The 21,339-nt window shown below is 47.0% G+C and overlaps 1 protein-coding gene across 3 annotated transcripts in view; it reads right to left on the bottom strand.

The window, feature by feature from the left end:
• The window catches only part of Thsd4 (thrombospondin type 1 domain containing 4), a 579,159-nt gene that overhangs the window by 33,051 nt on the left and 524,769 nt on the right, over window positions 1-21,339 (bottom strand). For all 3 annotated transcript variants that reach the window (XM_016003663.3, XM_076575392.1, XM_006971466.4), the window contains 2 exons: window positions 4,817-4,992; window positions 1,885-1,981 (listed from right to left, as the gene is read on the bottom strand). In XM_016003663.3, coding sequence (XP_015859149.1) covers window positions 1,885-1,981; window positions 4,817-4,992 — 273 coding nt within the window. The remainder of the gene's footprint in view (window positions 1-1,884; window positions 1,982-4,816; window positions 4,993-21,339) is intronic.

Consider the following 21,339-nt stretch of genomic DNA (forward strand, 5'->3'; position numbering starts at 1 on the left):
CAGGTTCAACTCCCAGCACCCACATGGTGGCACCCAACTGTCTATAACTCCAGTTCCAGGGGATCCAACACCCTCTTCTGACCTCCTGGGGGCACCAGGCACACATGTGGCATACAACAAAACACTCATACATATAAAAAATGTGTAAAAAGATCAATAAGACAATGTCAAAGGCCATGGGAAGATGGTCCCTCCCCCACAAGCAAACAAACAGCCCCAAACCTCTCAACTTCACTCATAGTGAAACTCTCTCCTATGAAAACACACAATGTCCTTGGAGCAGGACCACATCGGGGTGAAATGGGGGTCAACTCTCAGTCCCATCCTGTGTTCTTTGCCCCCAGCACAAGTTGGAGGGTTCCATGAGGCTCCTCCTATGAGCACCTCAGTGGAGTCAGTGCAGAGGGAGGGGGGAGGCGGGGTGGGGGGGTCCAGTGGTGCTTTGGCCCATCCTAGGTTCCAGGGCTTTTCCTTATGCTTGTTGCACACATGTGTGTACATGGACGCCCGTCATATGTGTATAGCCTCTGGGCTGACTGAGAGGGGATTTCTGCCGACTTCAGCAAAGGGGGATGTTCAGGTTGGATTTGAGTTGACTAACTGAAAACAGTGATATTTGATATGTAGACAAATGCTCAACTTTTCTGCAGACACGACTGTGTTTGAACAGAGAAGGGCAGGGCAGAATTCATCGCACTGTTAAGAGATGGAAGGAGGAAAAGGGAGTTGAAGGCGGATGCTTTTTGTTTTGTTTTAATTGATGTTACTATTACTTTTTTCTCTTAGTGTATGTATGCATACATATGTATACCTCTGTTTACATGCATGTGAATGTGCAAATGTTAGAGTGCATTGAACATACATGTGCAGGCCTGCGGTTACAATCAAGAGTCTTCCTTGATTTCTCTCTGCCGTATTCAAGGCAAGGTCTTGCAACTGAACCCAGAGCTCACTGTTGGCAGCCAATCCAGCCATCCTGCCTGTGCTGGGGTCCTCTGTCTCCACCTCCTGAGTGGCTGCCGCACCCACCTGGCCATCAAGTTGGTTCTGGAGATGTGAACTCTGGTCCTTCCCTTACTGGGTGTACAGCCCTGATGCTAATTTTAGAGCAGCTTTAGGTGGGCAGAAGACACAGAGTACCAGGGCCCGAGGTATTCTCAGGGGTCCTTATAAAGGAAAGAGATGGGTGCCTGAGAATCAGAGGAGATGGTACCATGCACAGAGCCCAAGTGGGAGCAAGATTTGAAATGTGTACCATGTTGGCTTTGGAGGTGGAGGAAGGGGTCAGAGGCCATGGAGACTGAGGTTTCTAGAAGCTGAAACAGGAGAGAAGTGGATTCTGACTGTAGCACTTTGGTCTTGGCCTCATGAAACCCTTTCCAACCTCTGACCTTCAGAACTGTAAGACAAATATCTTCATCTTATTCTAAGATACTAGTTGGAAGGCCATTTGCTACAGCAGCAATAGGAAGCTGATGTACTCATCCCAGATGTGGGATCAGGATGTCTAACTTTGGCTTAGGATCAAGTGAATGAAATATCCTATCAGTGAGACTCACATGGAGAAAAATGTTCTGATACTGAGTCTACTAACTTGAAATATGTGTCCATGGGGTTTCTCTGCATTGTTCAGGATACAGAGGGTAAAGGAGAGAGAGAGAGAGAGAGAGAGAGAGAGAGAGAGAGAGACAGAGAGAGAGACAGAGAGAGAGACAGAGAGAGACAGAGAGAGAGACAGAGAGAGAGACAGAGAGAGAGACAGAGAGAGACAGAGAGAGAGACAGAGACAGAGAGAGACAGAGACAGAGAGAGAGAGACAGAGAGAGAGAGTCATTTTAAGAGAAAGTGACTCAGAATACTCGGTGGAAAGGTAAGGGACCTTACCTGGTCTCCTGTGGGGTGGCACCTGTGGGCTGATGGCATTGTTCCCCATGATCACATACTCATAGTGGACTCCTGGGTTGGGCTGCTGGTGTATCATCTGAGGACACAAAGTCAAAGTCACCACAGCCCACACATATCCCAGTTTCCTTCTGGCTTGGATCTCAATAACGTAAGTGGTCCTGTAGTTAAATGTGCAAGTTCTCATCTATTACACAATAAACCTGTAGCATGGTATATGAAGTTACTTCCAGTGACTTCTTATGGGCTGTTCTGAAGAATTAAAGACTTAATGTGTTTGTGAATCAGAAGAAAAGAGAGTGAACAGTCAAGATTCTGTCAGCACAAAAGTCAGGGTTTTAAGCCGGGTGGTGGTGGCACACACCTTTAATCCCAGCACTCAGGAGGCAGAGGCAGGTGGATCTCTATGAGTTTGAGCCCAGCCTGGTCTACAGAGTGAGATCCAGGACAGGCACCAAAACTACACAGAGAAACCCTGTCTCTAAAAACCAAAAAGAAAAGAAAAGAAAAAAAGTCAGGGTTTTATAAAGTCAAATTGGACAGAGTCTATGGTAGGAGAAGCTGTGGCTGGCAGCCATCCTCAGCCAGGGCTTGGACCTGTGGCCTCTAAATGTCCCCTATTTGAGCACTAGGTGGTGACACAGAGTCAAGCGAACAAGGAGCAGATGGGCCTAGAATAACAAGGGCCCTTTAACCCCTCCAGGCCAGTAAGGCTGGCTGGTCCTCAGTCCTTTCTCTTGTAGGTTCCCTGAGTCTCACTCACTTTCACACACAGAGAGCCTCAGAACTATAATGACATGGAGTGGAAACCCAAAACCCAGATCAAACAAACAAAAACAACAATAACAACAAAAAACCCCAAACAAATAAAAAATAAAAATTCTCACATATGAAAAATGTAAGTCTGCCTCGGTCGTGTTCTTCGAGGAGACAACAATAAAAACAAACAACCAATCAAAAATAAAAGTAAGTAGGATGGCCAGCAGGAAGCTCCGTGGGCTACAGAGGTCTGGAACAGAGGCCCAAGGTAAGTGAGGGAGGCCAACCGAATTAATCCGTGTCTACCAGCCCTTCCTGTGTTCACAGCTGTGACGGTAGGAGGCAGGGGGACGGGCGGACTGGAGTCACAGCACTCAAATCTACACTATAATTGGGAGCCAAGCAAGGGGACATTGCCTTGTTGATATTTCTGCTCTGGAAAGTGGCTCTTGCTGACCAGCTGTACAACCCAGAGCCAGTCTCTGGATCCCTAGTTTTAATTTCTTCATCAGGAAGACAGAGCAGAATGACCAATTTTGAAGTCTTGTTACCCTGCACTGAGCCCTGCATATCTCTTTCCTGCTCCCTACTAGTGAAATGGGCTCCCCCCATCACTGGTCCAGAGGCAGGCAGATGTGAGAAGCACTCGCCTCCTCACAGCACAAGACCAGCTCACTGGCATTGCAGAAACATGACCCTGAGCACCGGACCCCTGAGGGACACAGCTACGTGGCTGCAGGATCTTGGTGCCTGCTCCAACCCCCTTAATTCCCTTTGCACACCCCGTTTATCCTCTGGCCCTCCCCTGTGCCTCTTCTGTATGAGGAAACACCCTGGGTTTGGCCACTGAAAGCCAAATGCTGTTTATGGGGTTATTGTTGGCCGCCCTTCCTAGACCACCCACAGGAGGCTCTCCCCGGAGGAGCCTTCCCCTCTGATACCATTCAAATTTACCCAGAGCCAGCCAACCAAGTAGATGACTTACAAAAAACACCCCAAATTAACTAAAACAAGGCGTCTTTTGTAACTTTTAGCCCACTATCCCTTAAGAGGAGCAGACCAGAACTGTAGAAGCTGCAGGACCAATCACAATGAACGCTATTTCTGAGACCCAACACAGCAGATATTAGAGACCAGCACGGCTCTGAGGACAGTGGACATTTGTGTATTTATTTTTGTTTCTTGTCACCTTTTAGTTCCTCATCTTTTCAGAAAACTGGATTCTAGCAGCTTCCTGTGTGTGTGCATCCATGTGTATGTGTGCACGTGGAGGTCAAAGGTCAACCTTGGGTGTCATGACTCAGGAGCCGACCCCCCCTCACTGTTTGAGACAAGGTCTCTGACTGGGACCTCGGGCTCACTCTTAGGCTTGGCTGGCCGGCCAGCGAGTCCCATCGATGTTCCTGTCTCTGCCTCCACATCCCGGGATTACAGGCATATGGTACCACACCCATCTTTGACACGGCTGTTGAGACTGGAACTCAGGTTCTCGTGCTTACAAGACGGGCACTTTATAGACAGAGTAAGCTCCCCAGGTCCCTCTAGTAGTTTTTTTTTTTTTTTTTTTAAAGATCATTAGAGACAACTCTTTAACATTAATTTTCTGGCTTCAAGTACAGTGATCGCAGCCCTGTCTGTATGAAGCAGAGCATGTGTGTGCAGCTAAAGCTTCATCGGGTCATCCGGGGTCCCCGCGGGTGTTTCTTCTCCATTTGCCTTGGTGGGGTTGAGAAGGCTGGGCCTAGAGTGGACTGCTTTGCACTTGGCATTTTCTTTCTGCTGCCATAGAAGAAAACACGCCAGATTAGCAGTGAGAGGCAAGAGCCTGGAGGGGCTCCAGGGCTCGGGAAACAGGGCATTTGTTTGCACTGCTTCGGTTCAACAAGTAAAATTGGTTTTACTGGGTCCATAAACTCCGAGGGTAAGAAAGCACCTGGTAGACTTGATGGTTTCTGTGAGTCTTGTACATTCAGGGGTAAATGTCGAAGACCAATGCCAAGCATTGAAAGGGGTCCCTCAAACAGGCTCCACTCAAGTGATTTTTATCAAGCCTGGGCCAAGACATGTGGTTTATTTGTTCAGAGTGATAGGATCCCAAGTCCAGAGGGCACCCCCCACCCCCACCCCCCCCACCCCTGCAAACACCCAAACTCACATAGACATCCAGGATCTCATTGGTGGGACCTTCAGCCAGAAAGGACTCCCCAGCAGTGCTGGAGATCTCATTGGGTCGCTTGTAGGTGAACATTGTCCCTCCGCCCTCATACTTCCCCGGGCGGTCGATCGCCCAGTTCCCGTTGATGATGGAGCGGCCAGAGCGACTTCGCAAGGCTGTGGAGACAAACGAGCAGTTTCTCTGGTAAGCGCAGGGCGTGCACAAGGAAACAGTTTGAGAACCCAAGTCACTCACTCCTCTAATGGCCCTGGGGTCTGCACGGGGTTTGCGAGCACACTACCTCTGGCGTGATCACTCCCTCACCTCAAAGGATTTCCTTCTATGTAGACTTGGGAAAAAAGGAAGGATGGGTGGGGGTGGCTGGGAGAAAAGGATGTGAAACAGAGGGACAAGACAGCAAGGGGAGACTCCGGCATGAGGGAGGGAAACTACTTCACGTAATTGTGCCATTGCTGAGGGGAGAGGCCTTCAGTCCATGGATGAGCTTAGTTTGGCTTTTGTAGTGTTTTTTTTTTTTTTTTGATATAATGAAGCCTAAATTTAAGAATTGGGAGATTTCACATTAAAAAAAAATGAGAATCTTGGCTTTTCTTGTACAATAGGAAGGCATGTTAACAGTGAACACTGGCCCTACATTCTCCCAGAATGTAGGCAGCAGGTACTCAGAGGGGCGCCTCCCTTTCCAGGGGTTTGAAAGCTCTGATCAGTCCCTGTCCCCACACACTGTCCATCATTCCTCCACAGCGAGGCCTGTTGCTTTAAAGTAAATCTCAGTCATTAGATTCTACCAATAAAGACTCAGGAGCCAGTAAATAACACAATCTCGGGGTTCACAATGTGATCAAATACCCTGCAACATCCTCCCCGCCTTTGTCTAAATAAAAGGAAAGTTTTTTAACTCTAACACAGTAAAACCATTTACAATAATGAAGCTATTTTTGCCAAGCTTTCTACAATGTCCAGCTCGGTTGTATTTGGCAGTCTTAGCATGAAGTATTTTTGAGTTCAAAGTTCTGTAAAATGTCTGTGTCAGTCTCATAGGAACTCAGCAATTTGAATGTTCGGAGCAGTTTGTAGTCCGAAGCTGGTCTTTGGGTGGTGTTTGTTAGCTTAGTGGAAATCCTGGCGGGGTAGAATACAACAGTCAAACCAAAGGTGTCCACCGTTTGAGCAGAACATGGGGGGGGGGGTGTCCACAGGAAGGGGCAGTGCTCGGGCAAGATGGCTGCATGGGTACTGGTGCTGGCCTGGGGCTCCAAGCTGGGATTTTCAGGCCAGTCAGCTGGAGCCGGGAGACAACACTTGGCCAATTTGCTCTTTTTCTTGGGACATTTTCTCTTGATCCTTTTTCTTTAGATGTTTCACTTGTCCAGTGGTCTCTGGAGTCCTTAGTTGGATGTTTTTATTTTCTTGGAAAGATAAAAGCAAAACTCTGCCCCGACCCTAATTCTGGGGGTTCCTTTTTTGGCAGGTTATATCTTTCCTAGGGCAAAATGCTTTTTGGCAACAGAAAAAGTATCTTTCAATTAAATTTTTTTAAATTTGAAACTAAATATACCTGAGAATGTGTGGATAAATATACCCATATCCCCTTTCTCTTTATATATAACTTCAAGGTTAAAATGTATTTATTTTTAGATTACAAAGGATGTTTGTTTTGAATCGTAGTCTTTTGTAAGCACAGCTTTTAAATTTAAATCACTGTAATTCTTATGTGTTGGCCTCTGCCTCCCAAGTGTTGGGATTAAAGGTGTGAACCACCGCCTGGCTATGGATTCCTTATCGTGGTTATTCTTATAGGGCTATCCTGGTTTAATTTGGTTCTCTATTTCCCCTTATTTTTTAGTGTTAGGGGTAAACTTTCAAGTATTCTGAATGTGTAATCTATCATTCTTGCCGATTTATTCTGAATTTATTTCCTGGCAAATTTTAATAATCTAGTCTTAGTTAGACATGATGCCGATTTGTCCACTATTTCATTATTTTCAGATGTTTTGTCTGTCTGGCTTGTATGAGCTACATAGATTTTGATGTCTTTGCTAAGTTTTGCTAGGTTATGCCATTTCCATTCATGCCTCCCACGACCAGATATCTTTGCCATTGATCTGCCAGTGAGCGGTTTTCCATTCTGATGACCAGTATGGCAATACCATTGCACGTGCACCATGATTTGGAGAAGATAGAAACTTTCCTTTTGCGTTCCTGGTGGTTTGTCTTATAGCCAATAGTACTGTGCTGATTGTGGTTCTTTCCTCAGTACTGGCCATTCCATCCCCTGGTCTAGAGGCTGCCGCCTTCCATTAGCTTTGGTCCCATCATTGGTTTACAAACCATCAGTAAACCATGCATTAGCCAAATCTTGTGACCATTCGGTTGATCCCCATGGCTCAATAGGTGACTCTTTTGGGGGAGGCATGAGCGCAGTCTGGGGGTTCACAGTGTGATCAAATATCCTGCAGCAGAGGCTGAGTCTCATTGATGAACACAGATCTCTTATGACAGTTATAGTGTTTGCTTTTCTCCTTGCAGGATAGCATTTTTCTTATAATCCTGATTGTTACACTTACCAATGGTGGCTAAGTTTTGCTTGCGATTCTGACTGTAGGCTTACCAACAGGCGCAAAGCCAAGAGGGCCACATGGTTTTCTGGTCTTCCTGGTCACGTTTGTTCTTTTTTAATTCCCTTCCTAACTTCTCTGGGTTTTTTTTAAATGCATATTTATGTGCTGTGTGTGTTTGTGTGTGTGTGTGTGTGTGTGTGTGTGTGTGTGTGTGTATGTATGTGCCTGGAGCTTGATGTCAGGAGTTCTCCTCATTCTGAGTCTTATTCACTGAGGCAGGGTCTCTCAACTAAGCCCAGGCCTTGGATATGGCTAGCATGGCTGCCTTGTTCTGGGGCTCCCTTCCCCACAGAGTGATTTGACTACAGGTGGGCTTCCATTCCTACCCGGAATTTACCCGAGTCCTGGAGATCTGAACTCTGGTCCCTGTGCCTGTATGGAAAATGCCTTACCTGCTGAGCCACCACCCCAGCCTCTGTGGGCGTTTGAGCCCGGGGCGTGGGCTGTGTTGGAGACTTCTGTTCGCTGTCAAATATAATCCTCACTGTGTTGCTACTGTTAGCCTCATTCTCCAGACACTGGCTGCTGTTTGGTTTGAATGGGAGGTGTCTACCACAGACTCACCTACTGAACACTTGGACTCCAGATGGTGGTACTGTCTGGGAAGGCACCGGAACCTTTAGGCATTAGAGCCTTGCTGGAGGAAGTAGGTCCCTGGGGGGCGGGCCTTGAGGGCTTAGAGTGGAGCCCTACTTCCTGTTCATCTTTCTTTGCTTCCCCATCACAGCTACAATGTAACCAGCTGCTGCCTCACCTTACCTCCACGACTTCCCCGCCACTGCCTGGCAAAATAAACCCTTTCTGCCTGAAGTAACAACACACTCCTTTAGGGACAGGAAGAGACTTGTTTAAGTTCATGAGGACTTGGGCTAACGGTAAGGGAGGAGAGAAGGAGAAGGGCAAGGATGAAGTTAGACTCATGGGAGGGCAGAAAGGGAAATTTTCAGAAACATTTGGCACCTTGAAACCCACATGGCAATGATGGATTAGGCTTAAAGATGTCCCTGTGTTCATACGTGTTGCCAAACTGCCTTCTGATATTTATGTTTTTACCCAGAGATTAGTGCGGCTCTTGGCCTTGGCTAGAGGAACCCGCTTCTCCTGTGGGTTGCTATGCAGAGACTCACAGCCGGGCAGAGTGTGGAGAGTAAGTGACCCTGAATGCTCAGCCCCAAACGAGGCGTCTCCATCAATCCCCCAAGGCTCGCCCCATATCCGGGGGAAGAGGCAGAACGGATGCGAGCGCCCGTTGATGGGGAGGAGCACTGAGAAATGCTGTCTTCCGGACACAGCGTGGCCATTGCACTCAGGTACTCCCTGAGGCTGTGGTTGCCAGGACAACACGGAGCCAACCAGGACTGCGAATCTTCCCAGTAGGCAGCGCGCTAACTGGACCCAATAGGAGACAGCAGTAAGAGGAGGGAATGAAGGTGGGAGGGACCCACTGAGGGCTGTCTGGAGGGAGTGGCAGGGGGTGCGGCGGAGGGTATCATCAAGATTCAGGGTACATGTGTGGGACTGTCAAAGGATCAATACAAAGGTATTCCAAAAAGATCAACTCAGATGTTTGAAAAAAGGACATCTCCATTTTCAAACACCACAAACATAGCAGGCCTTCGTCTCTTTGTGCCTTCACTTTGCAAATAAATCAATTTAACTCTTAAGAACTCCATTGTGGAAATTTAGCTATAAACAAAGTTAGACAGGAACTGTCTGATAACACCCACTCTAATTTTCTATCACCTATGGCCTATGGTACTGCATTCTGCAAAACCAAGATTCCATTTGTTCTTAGTAGAAGGATTCTTTTGTTCTTAAAGGCATTTTCAGCAGGGTTTCTGTAGCTGGCTTTCTCAGAGATGAGGCCTTCATAATCAGAGCCTCATGAAGGGACAGAAGAGTCTCCATACTTAGGCATCCCCCAGACCCCCTGAACACTCCAGCCTGACTGGAATAGCAAAAGTCAAGGGCAGAAACTAAGGAAGAGTATATTGAGCACCTCAGCCATTTATTACAGAGGCTGACCATATAAGCAGCTCGGTTGATAGCATGCCTGCATGGCATGCAAGCATCCCCAACTTCTGCACCCAACACTGCATAAAACTGGGTGTGGGTAGCTCATCCGCGAAAGTCAACACTTGGGAGTAGAGGCAAGAGATCAGAATTTCTAAGTTACTTGGTTACCTGGTGAATATGAAGTCAGTAGGGACTACCTGAGATTCTGTCTAGAGGAGGAGGAGGAGAAGGAAGGAGGAGGAAGGAGGAAGGAGGAAGAGGAGGAGGAGAAGAAAGAAGAAGAAGAAGAAGAAGAAGAAGAAGAAGAAGAAGAAGAAGAAGAAGCTCCAGCAGCTCCAGCAGCCCCAGCAGCCCCAGCAGCCCCAGCAGCCCCAGCAGCCCCAGCAGCCCCAGCAGCCCCAGCAGCCCCAGCAGCCCCAGCAGCCCCAGCAGCCCCAGCAGCCCCAGCATCACACTTAGGGGGCTGGAGAGATGGCTCATGGATTAAGAACACTTGCTGCTCTGGCAGAGGGCCAGGGTTCAATCCCAGCATCCACCTGATGGCTCACAACCTCTTCATCTCCTGTCCCAGTGGATGATACGTCCTCTCTGGTCTTTCAGGCACCAGGAGTCTTGCCCGTGGTGTGCAGACATGCATACAGGCAAAACACCCATACACCCAAAATAAAAATGAATACATTTCCAGAAAAGAAGCACATTTGGGGCTGGAGAGATGGCTCAGCTGTTAGCAGAGCCTGCTTGCTACTCTTCCAGAGGACCTGGGTTTTGTTCCTGTCACTCACACTGGGTGGCTCATAACCACGTGCAACTCTAACTCCCTCTTCTGGTCTCTATGGGTAACTTCCACATGAAGCGCACATGAAAACACGCTAAAAAGAAAAAAAAATGAAAAAAAACAAAACAAAACAAAACAAAACACGCAGGCAGCTCATTTCTCTGAATCATCTAGACAAGGTTTCTTTTGGCTTCTCTTCTCAACAGTCCACTGAAAGAAATTCAAGTGAATGTCATTACTACCTCCATGTTACTTCCTGGGTAATAGCTCATGGTATTCACAGCATCTCCACAAAGCTATCCTTTTATCCAGAATGTCCCCTCATCTCTAAGTCTTTTTTCCCCCCTGAGACAGGGTTTCTCTGTGTAGTCCTGGCTGTCCTGGAACTCACTCTGTAGACCAGGCTGGCCTCAAATTCAGAGATCTGCCTGCCACTGCCTCCCCAGTGCTGGGGTTAAAGGTGTGCACCACCACCACCTGGCAACCTCCAAATCTTATTCATGCCTTAGGCTGGTTTCCTCTGGAAAGTCTTCTGCCCAGTCCAGCCTGTTTCTTCCTTCACGTGCTCTACGAGACACAGAGCCTCCCTGTAAGGCCTCCGCCCATTTGTCCCTACTAAGTGCCAAGAAGGCCAAGGCGCTGATGATTATTCCCAGCCACAGCTCCAGGGTGCAGCACACTGCTAACCACATAGAGATCTGCTGATTGTAAGAATACTCAAGAGGAAAAGAAAAAAAAAAAAACAAGAAAAAGTCAGAGAAAGAGCAACAAACAGGCGATTCAGAGACCCAAGTTCAAGTATGCCATAAGCAAATGAAGTGTTCTGCCAACTTCTCACACAAACTCAAATCACTCCGAGTGGTTTTTTGACCTGCTATATTGGATTAACATTAAAAAATTCAAGATTACCAATATTGTCAGGTACAAAGTAAGCAAGTCCCCACAATGCAGCTGATGAGAATTTAACTTGGCTCTGCCCCACGGGAGGGCAATTTGATCTCACTGTTAAAACCCCCATGTGTACTTTGGCTAAAAAATTCCACTGGGAAAATACCAGAGCAATCTATTTCTGGAAGCAAAACAAGTGTTTGTGATGATGATGCTCCCTAAGTACACAGACTATCTCAAAGTTTACCAGCACAAGATTGCTTAAGTAACCTATAATGCTGATAGTCACACAATGGAAACCCCAATGCTCCAAAGTGAATGAGAGGAGTCTGGGTGTAGGAAAGACCTCCAGGATATATTTTAAGAAAAAAGTGTGTCTGTATGATGTGTTAATGCACGTGTATGCATGCAGGTGCTTGTGTGTGCCACAGTACACTTGTAGAGGTCAGCAGAACAACCCGGGGAGTCAGCCCCCACCTTCCACTTTGTTTCAAAAAGGATCTCATCACCATATATTCAGCAGGTTACTAGCCCTCAGGCTTCTAGGGATTCTCATGTCTCCACCTTTCATCTCGATATAGGAAGGCTGGGGTTACAGAGATGTGTTATCACATCTGGTTTTTATGTAGGTACTGGGGATCATGCCTGTGTGGCAAGCGCTTCGCTCACTGAGACATGCTCCAGTCCAATGATTTAAAAATGATACTTAAAAAACAGCTGGGGGGTGGTGGCACACACCTTTAATCCCAGCACTCGGGAGGCAGAGGCCAGCCTGGTCTACAGAGTCAGTTCCAGGACAGCTAGGGTTACACAAAGAAACACTGATTTGATAAACAAAAGAATAAAACAAAAATCAAAACAGAAATGAAGACCTGTGTGATACTATTTGATTGAGCATGCTTTTCAATGAAACTTTCATGTATGTTGTATGTAAATGTACACAAAACTATTTAGAACAGCAGTCACACACCTGTGAGCATTTGGGACAGGAACTGGATATAGGTTAATGTGGAAGAAGAGAAGGAAGACATTTGGTTCCCATTTTGCCCATGCCAGTGGTGGGATTAAAGGCATGTGCCACCATGCCCAGAGCCTCATTTTGTCCTTTCAGTATCACTTAAAATTATTTCACCATATACATGTGTAAATATTTAAAAATTTAAATACACAGGCCATGGTACACTCAGAAACCCCTCTGCAGGGTATTAATTAATACCCCACCCCATCAGCTTCTCCCATTTACAGCATCAGAAGCTCTGAAACGGGGTAGCTTCTGGCTAAGGTTTTATTGCTGGGAATGACAATATGGAGGAAGAGGTAATCCTTTGGAATCTCAGAAGCATCTGGAATACTCCACAGGGGGAAGCAACCTGGAGATCCGGAGTCTTTTTACCACTGGCTGCCGTTCCCACCACATCCCCTCTGAAGGTTTAGATGACCCTTCCACTGTGCAGTAGCAAGTAACTGAAAAGAACCTATCAGACCATTAGCAATCTGGTCATGGTTCCAGGTGGCCTGGCTGGCTTCTGATGGAGCTCCAGACAGAGCCCCATCTGGCCGTGCAGAGAGAGAGCAGTTGTGGCCACACATTACGTGCCTGTAAACAGCTCCGGGCCTGGTCTCAGAAAAGGTACAGGTGGCTCAGGCTTGTGCAAGAGGGCGGGCGGGTTTGGTGAGGACTAAGCTCTGGCAGAGCCTAGGTGACGGCAGCCTCCGTGACTGTGAGAAAGTCTTCACCCCACTCAACACGGGGTTTTATCTCCGGGGTAGAAGCCTACTGGTAAGGAGTGTACTTTCGGCCCAAAGTCTGTGTACTAGCAGAGCCCACCCCGAGATCCCTACAGAAACAGCTTATGAATGCGGTGCTCCTGCCTTCCCCCATGACCCTTTTTAAAAACAAAGACTCACTATGTGCTTTAGGCTAGCTTAGAAACTGTGATCCTCCTGCCTCAGCTTCTTCAATGCTGGGGCTATGGGCCTGTACTACCTCACTGATGCGCGTGTGTGTGCGTGTGTGTGTACACATGTGCACGCTGGTGTCCAGGGAGGCCAGAGGAGGGCACGATCTCCCTGGAGCTGGGGGTATAGGCAGTTTTGAGCATGTGAACCAAACTTGAGTCCTCTAGAAGAGCAGCGTGCACTCTTAATTGCTGAGCCAGGTCTCCAAACCCTGAGGCTTCTTAACACCTGAGAGAAGGGAACCTTAATTAAGAAAATGCCTCCATAAGACGGGGCTGTAGGCAAGTCTGTAAGGCATTTTCTTAATGAGTGATTGACGTGGGAGTGTCCGGTCCATTGTTAGTGGTCTTGGGTTCTATAAAAAAGCAGGCTGAGCGAGCTGTGAGCAGCAAGTCCATAAGCAGCACTCCTCCATGGCCTCTGCTTTGGTTCCTGCCTTGAATTCTTGTGACTTTCTTCACTGGGGAACTGTGATGTGTAAGCAAAATAAATCCTTTCCTCTGCAAGCTGCTTTTGGTCATGGTGTTTATCACAGCAATAGTAACCTTAATTAAGATAAGCCCCTCCCCCATTTGAATGTCTACAAAAAAAAATAAAAAAAGAGAAAAACAGGCAACAAACAAAAACAAAAACAAAGCAAAAACTCCCTGTGTTATTATACCACAACGCTGTTTTTAGTTACTATTTTATAATTGCATTTCTGTATAATTGGTTTCCATTGTATTCTTCTATATTTTACTTTATGAATTTGAAGCTCAGCCCTAAGAAAGTCTTCTGCAGATTGTCAAGAGGTCTTGCTACATCTTGACAGCGCTTTTTGAATTTTAATGTTGAGGGCTGGGTGGTGACTTAGTGGGTACAAAGGTTGCTAAGCACCGAGAACACGAGTTCAGATACCCAGAACCTGCATAAAAGCTGGCACTGTGGCACACATCGGTAACCCAAGTTGTGGGCTGGGTTGAGGGGACAGAGGCCAGCAGATTCCCGGAGCCTGTTGGACAGACAACTCTAACTGACCTGGTGAGCACCAAGTCCGGTGAGGGATCTTCAAAAAGTAAGCTGGAGTGGTTAAGATAGCCACCATCAACTCTGGCCTACACACACATGAACATATTACACCCATACAAATTAAGAAAACAAAAGAACCCTAATGTTTAAATCATACTCCCTTCCTCAGGCATAAATTGGTAGACACACGCCAAGCTGAGTACAGACTCTGTTAGCAAAACAAAAATCAGACACACCTCCTGAGGCAGACCAGGTCCAGTGTGACAGAACAGCCATTGATGGTCCTTGTTAAATGAGCACACAAACCTGGCAATCCCTCTGTTCACATTCACTTTGGTGTTCTGCCCTGGGACAGACTCAAACCCGTGTGTCTGCACTGTACCTAATAATCACACTTGGACCAGAACTAAGAGAGTCTTGGAGCAAGAAGGCTGGCGTCCTCTGGGCACTCCATGATCACAGGTTGTGGGCCTCAAAGAAAGGGAGACGCCACGGCTTTGTTCCTATTTCATTGCTAAACTGTAGCTAAGTATGGGTAATTATCATTCTTTAAAATATGAGAACATTCGATTGACTCTGACTCCAAATTTCCTTTGAATCCTTAATGACTTAAAAGAGTGTATCTGTGTTGTCCAGCCTCGGATAATGCATGAAATGGAACCATGCATGGCTTGTCAGAAAAGAAGCCAGGCAGAGAAGTAGTGTGTGTGTGTGTGGGGGGGGGGCAGTAAAGAAAAGGCAAAGCCTGGGACTTGGGGAGCCCCAAGTTTCCTGGCACCAACACAACACGAAGAGAGGCTGGTCTTACTTCCATGGAGGACTGAGGCTCTTGGTTGGGAAAGGCTGGCATTTGAGCATGGATCTGCAGTGAAGGGACCAAATCTCCAGACAGAGTAGGATGAAGGGCATTCGGGACTGAATGGCTAGAAGCACACTGCAGGGTTCTTAGTTTGGATTTCCATTGCTGCCATAAGACACCGTGACCAAAAGCAACTTGGGGGAGGAAAGGGTTTATTTCAGCTTATAGTTCCGCATCGCAGCCCATCAGTGAAGGAAAGTCAGGGCAGGGACTCAAGCAGGGCAGGAACCTGGAAACAGGAGCTGGTGCAGAGGCCACGGAGGGTGATGCTTACTGTCTTGCTTCTTCATGGCTTGCTCAGCCTGCTTTCTTATAGCACCCAGGACCACCATTTCAGGAGTAGTACTACCCACAGTGATCTGGACCCTCCCACATCCATCATCAACCTAGAGAATGCACCACAGACTTGCCCACAGGCTAATCTGGTAGGGGCATTGTCAACCATAGTTTCCTCTTTGGAAATGACACCAGCTTGTGTCATTTTGAAATAAAACTTGCCAGCACAGAGGAATGGTGGGCTGTTGTTGCTGTAGCAGGAATCTAGGGTGTATCTTGAGTCTGTCTAGAGATAAGATTGGAGAAGACTCTAGGAAGCCTGAGGACTCTGGGTACTGGGGAGACATGAGAGGCTCCAGGAGATCCAGGCTTGGGAGCCAACACTGTATGACGATGGACATATATAAAGTCTAAAAGTCCTTTCCCATCACAAACATATCCTAGGCATCTGATGTAGCTCCCCTACTCTCAGATCCAGCTCAGTCCATTTGCTACACATACCCACCAGACAGAAGGGATTCTGGGAAGGTCATTCCAACAATAGGTCTTGTAGAAACTCAGCTCTAGTGATGCTAGTCCACTTCCCAATGCCCATCTTTAAAAAGTAGTATCCTGCTGGGAGTGGTGGCACACGCCTTTAATCCCAGCACTCAGGAGGCAGAGGCAGGTGGATCTCTGTGAGTTCAAAGCCAGCCTGGTCTACAGAGTGAGATCCAGGATAGGCACCAAAAACTACACAGAGAAACCCTGTCTCGAAAAACAAAAAAAACAAAACAACAAAAGAAAGTACCTGCTGTGGGATGGTCTGTATGTCAAATGTGTTGCTCTGATTGGTCAATAAATAAAACACTGATTGGCCAGTAGCCAGGCAGGAAGTATGGGCGGGACAAGCAGAGAAGAGAATTCTGGGAAGTGGAAGGCTGAGGCAGAGAGATGCTGCCAGCTGCCGCCATGAGAAGATGTTAAGATGCCCGTAAGCCATGAGCCACGTGGCAACTTATAGATTAATAGAAATTGGTTAATTTAAGATATAAGAACAGCTATCAAGAAGCCTGAGCCATTAGGCCAAACAGTTTAAGTAATATAAGTCTCTGTGTGTTTATTTGGTTGGGTCTGAGCAGTTGCGGGACTGGCGGGTGAGAGAGATTTGTCCTGACCTGGGCCAGGCAGGACCAGGAAAATTAGCTACAAGTACCATCTTATTACACAGGTTTAAATTCTGGCAATCATCTTTGACTCTTGTTTTTCTTCCTCCTTGGTCAGGGACTCGACCACTGTCTCCTGAAATCTGCTGTCATGTTGGTCTCCTCCTTCCCCTCTACCCAGTCACCTCATATATCCAAGGTTCCTTAGCCTCACATCCGGACCACAGCAGAAGTCTGACTGTGGGTCTCTGCATGCTGCCCAAGATCTTCTCCCTGTGCCATTATTTCCTCTCGCCTGTCCTCTGCCACCTGATTTCCATCCCTAAATCATAAAGCTCACGCTCCTCCGGTGCATGGTGAAGGGCTTGTGTGATCTGACCTGTCCACCACTCACACAGCCCTCTCATTGTCAGCCAGACTCTTCTGGGGGCAGGAGCGCTGCCTTGCTTAGTATTTCAACCAAAAGTCACTGGGCAAATACTGTTGAATGAAGCCCCCATCTTCCCGAGGTCAAGGTCAAGTGCTGGCCATTTAACAACACCGCAACCACCTCTTTGTTGGCCTGACACCAGCCCACAGGGTTGTCAGCTAAAGTTTAAAGCACAGGTCCATTAGACAGCAACACACACACACACACACACACACACACACACACACACACACACACACACACGGTACTCTCACTCCAAGTACATCTTTTAATTAGGGTACACACATAAACCCATGACTATACTGATTCCATATTTATTCTAAGTAATTTTTCCAAAGGCCACTCAATACTGGTGATTTGGGTACCTTTTTTAAATTACAAAATTGGTGACCAAAACAGATGGTTGAAGCTTAGATTTGAACATAATGGCTCACTCACTCCTGAGCCAAGCAAGTGGTGTCTCAGTCAGTGTTCTATTGCTCTGAAGAGACACCATGACCATGGCAATTCTTAGAAAGGAAAGCATTTAATTGGGGCTGGCTTACAGTTTCTGACGTTCAGTCCATTGCCATCTTGGCAGGGAGCATGATGGTGTGCAGGCAGACAGAGTTGCAGAGAGTTCTAGATCTAGATCCACAGGCAGCAGGAAAAGCGAGACACTAGGCCTGGCTTGGGCTTTTGGAACCCCAAAGCTCACCCCCAGTGACACACGTCCTCCAACAAGGCCACACCTCCTCATCCCTTCAAATAGTGCCCCTCCCTAAGCAGTCAGACATCTGAGCATCTGGAGCCATTCTGTTTCAAACTGCCGCAGGTGGGACCTTGCTTTTGACAATAACCACGCAAAAACTCAAATGACACCAGGAAGATACTACACAAGGGTTCAAGCTCATGTGCGGGTGTGGTCACCGCTGGGCTGATGCCTACTCACAGGTAAATGTTAATTTTCCGAGGCTCGTGGGGACTTACTGGAGAGTCTGCACAGGGCTACTGGAGTGAGTTTATCTCTAGTCTACTTGGGAACTCAGAATAAACCTTCAGGGCTGACAAGATGGCTAAGTGGCTAACAGATGCTTGCTGGGCAATCCTAGTGACTTGTGTTCAGTTCTCAGAATCCATGTCGAGCTGGAAGAAAAGAACTGACTCCACAAAGTTGTCCTCTGACTTCTACACAGAGCGTGCTGTGGTGTGCACACGCGACTCAGTAATAATAAAAATAACACGGCTATATGGTTCATAAAATTACTGTAGTTGAAGACATTTTAATGAAAAAAAATTTAACCATGTTAAAAATAAGAAAAGCAGTGAGGTAGATTCTTACATTCCCATCACCAAGCTTAAGAATCCCCAGCATAGCCAGGCGGTGGTGGCACATGCCTTTAATCCCAGCACTTGGGAGGCAGAGCCAGGCAGATCTCTGTGAGTTTGAGGCCAGCCTGGGCTACAGAGTGAATTCCAGGACAGGATTCAAAGCTACACAGAGAAATCTTGTCTTGAAAAACCAAAAAGAAAAGGATCCCCAGCATGCACCTGTTCTTGTTTCCTGTGGACATCACTAGTTGTTTCCTGGACCTTTTACTTTCTGATATTTGTCTGTGTGTGTGTGTGTGTGGGGGGGGTCCTTTCACAGTAACAATTTAAAACTTTGTTTTCAGAACCAAATGGATATGAATTAAAGTGAAAAATCACATTATTAATGTAAGGCATAAGATATGAGTAAATAACCACTTTACCACTTTGAGGCCAAGACTATAGCCATTTTATTTATTATTTATTTATATTTATTTATTTATTTGTTATTCATTTATTTGTTTATTTATCTATTTATTTATATGCCTATACTTCCTTTCCACTTCCAGATTGGGCTAAGCAATGCAAGGCAGAGCTCAGAATGGACTTAACCTCACTTGGGGGCTGTTCTTGCACCTGAGTAGTGAGCAACAAGTGATGGGTGGTACAGCTGCAGAGATGCTGCAGAGATCATGGTCCCCAAGGCCTGATCCCTGGACCCCCAGCATCAGTGCCACCCAGGAGCCCGCTAGAGCTGAGGACGCTCAGCCTCCACCTGCAGTCTCCTGCCACGGTCCATTTTGTGTTGCTGCAATAAAGTACACGATGCCGGGTGATAGATAAAGAAGAGCGGCTAGTCCAGGTCATGATACGGTGGCTGAGAAGGTCACACAGCATGGTGTTGCTGTCTGCAAAGGGCCCCTTGGCCATATCACAAGTATGATGGAAAAACACCAGGAGGAAGTGTGTGTGAAAGACCCAGGGGGAGGTGTGACGCTTGCGTCAGAACAGCCTGTTCTTGCAGGAACCAGGGTAAGAACTCACTCCTGTGAGAGAAGCATTTTTGTCTCAATGACTCCAAAGCATCCCAACACATGGACTGGGCGTCCAGGCTCAGTATGAGAGTTTTTGGTTTTGTTTTTAAATAATTTGTGTGTGTGTGTGTGTGTGTGTGTGTGTGTGTGTGTGTGTGTGTGTGAGAGAGAGAGAGAGAGAGAGAGAGAGAGAGAGAGAGAGAGAGAGAGAGAGAGAGAGAGAGGCAGACAGAGACAGAGAGATGGGGGAGACAGAGAGATTAGCTGCCAGTCTTTGCCTCCTATCTTGTCTGAAACAGGGTCCTGTTTTCGCCACTGCACGTGCTGGGCTAGCTGGCCCACAAACTTCCTGGAAGTCTCCTGTCTGTGCCTCCCATCTCCCTGTAGGAATGCTTGGATTATAGACACACTCATTACCACATCCAGATTTTTAAAAATGATTTATTTTTTTATTATTATTATTTTTTTAAAATGATGTGTCTCTGTGTGTGTGGGTAGTGCTGGTGTCCAAGGAGGACAGAGGTGTCATGTCAGGTCCCTCTGGAGCTGGAGTTAGAGATGGTAGGTAGTGAGCCACTCCACATGGGTGCTGAGAACTGAACTTGAGTCCTCTGCAAGAGCAGTACGTGCTCTTAACCGTGGAGTCACTTCCTCCAGCCCCACGTCCAGCTCTTTAATGTGAGTCTGGGGATCAGAACTCAGGTCCTTATGCTTGTGAGGCAGGTGCTTTACCCACTGAGCCATCTCCGCAGCCCCACCCTACTTTTTCTAAAGTCCACTCTGTTCAACACGGAAATAAGGAAATATGATGAGGGATGTGCAGGCAAGTGGACAGATCAGCTTCTCCCGGACTCTGAAATCTTTCTGGGATTCATATCTAATTCATCTACAAAGCCTTGAAGTGGTTAGGCGCACTGAAGCATCTGATTCTCTTTGATATAAGATTCCCCAGTCATTTCCCATGAGCAGTGAAGATGGTGAAATGGCCACTTTCCAGCTTGGCAGAAATTGGAAATGGAGTTATCTGAGGTAGGGGCAGGACGAGAGACTGAATATCTAAACTCTACTTTGATCTCCAAATTGGTTCCAAAGATCACAGTAATGGACTGATTCTTCCCTGATGACACACTGGTTGTTGAAGTAATGGGAATGGACAGCAAAATATTGCAACACTGGAGTCTTATAAAATCCTAACAAATAAATACGCTAAGTGGGACCCGTGAGCATGGTATTACAGGACAGAAGATTCTTGGAGACCCTGTAAGTCCAACTCTCCTTTTTTCAGAATCCCAAGAGGTGACAGATACTAAAGGGGACAATGACAGCATAAGGGAGCCGAGGACTGTGTGTCCTCAATCTAGCAACCATTCACGGGGACTCTGGAGGACACGAAGAGCATCGGTAGAGAGCAAGAAGAACTAAGAAATCCAGAGGGCCAGAGCCCACAGCCAGAGCCCACAGCCAGAGCATGGCCCCAGCACAGGAAGAAGTGACACTTGGCACAGAAACCACGTGGGCTGTCCTCCCCAGCACAGGAGGCAGAGTAGATTGGTCTCTAGAGATCACACTGACGGGTTCTTGGATTAAGAGTCTTCCAGCTATTGTTCACTCCAGTTACCTAATCCCATGAAACCTAGCCTGCCAGTTGGCTTGGCTGAAGCGGCTGGAGTTGCCTCCTTCCTGACTGTAGCATTAAGGACGAACATTACATTATGTTGATTCCAGAGTTACTCTGACTTTTATAGATATGGATTCGGTGTTTTACAACTGTATAGTCTTGGTTCCCCAAAATTCCCTGGTGTTACCCTGAGGTAGTCAAATCCTTCCAGCCCTTCCTGCGGGCCACTGCTCATCTGCTGTCTGTAGGTTCTGTGTTTACCCAGCAATCATGCCTTCTGCTCTCCTTTACAGCCCATTTACCTTTGATTTCTTTTTCTTTCAGCCAGAACTTCCAGGATGGAGTGATCTGGAGTGGTATGCGGTTTGCTCCGGACAGACCTGAGATGTTACGCTCAGCAGTAGCTGTCCTTTTCATGCTTGTCTTGTAGATCTTTTTTAAAACAGTGAAGGAAGTCCACTCTTTTTATAGTTTGCTTTTGTTCTTTTTTCTTCCTTAACCAAGAAAGAATGTTGAAGTGTGTGTGTGTATGTGTGTGTGTGTGTGTGTGTGTGTATGCTATGTATCTGTGGTTACTCTCATC

The sequence above is a fragment of the Peromyscus maniculatus genome, chromosome 7 (assembly GCF_049852395.1).
Source record: "Peromyscus maniculatus bairdii isolate BWxNUB_F1_BW_parent chromosome 7, HU_Pman_BW_mat_3.1, whole genome shotgun sequence".
NCBI classification, from domain to species: domain Eukaryota; kingdom Metazoa; phylum Chordata; class Mammalia; order Rodentia; family Cricetidae; genus Peromyscus; species Peromyscus maniculatus.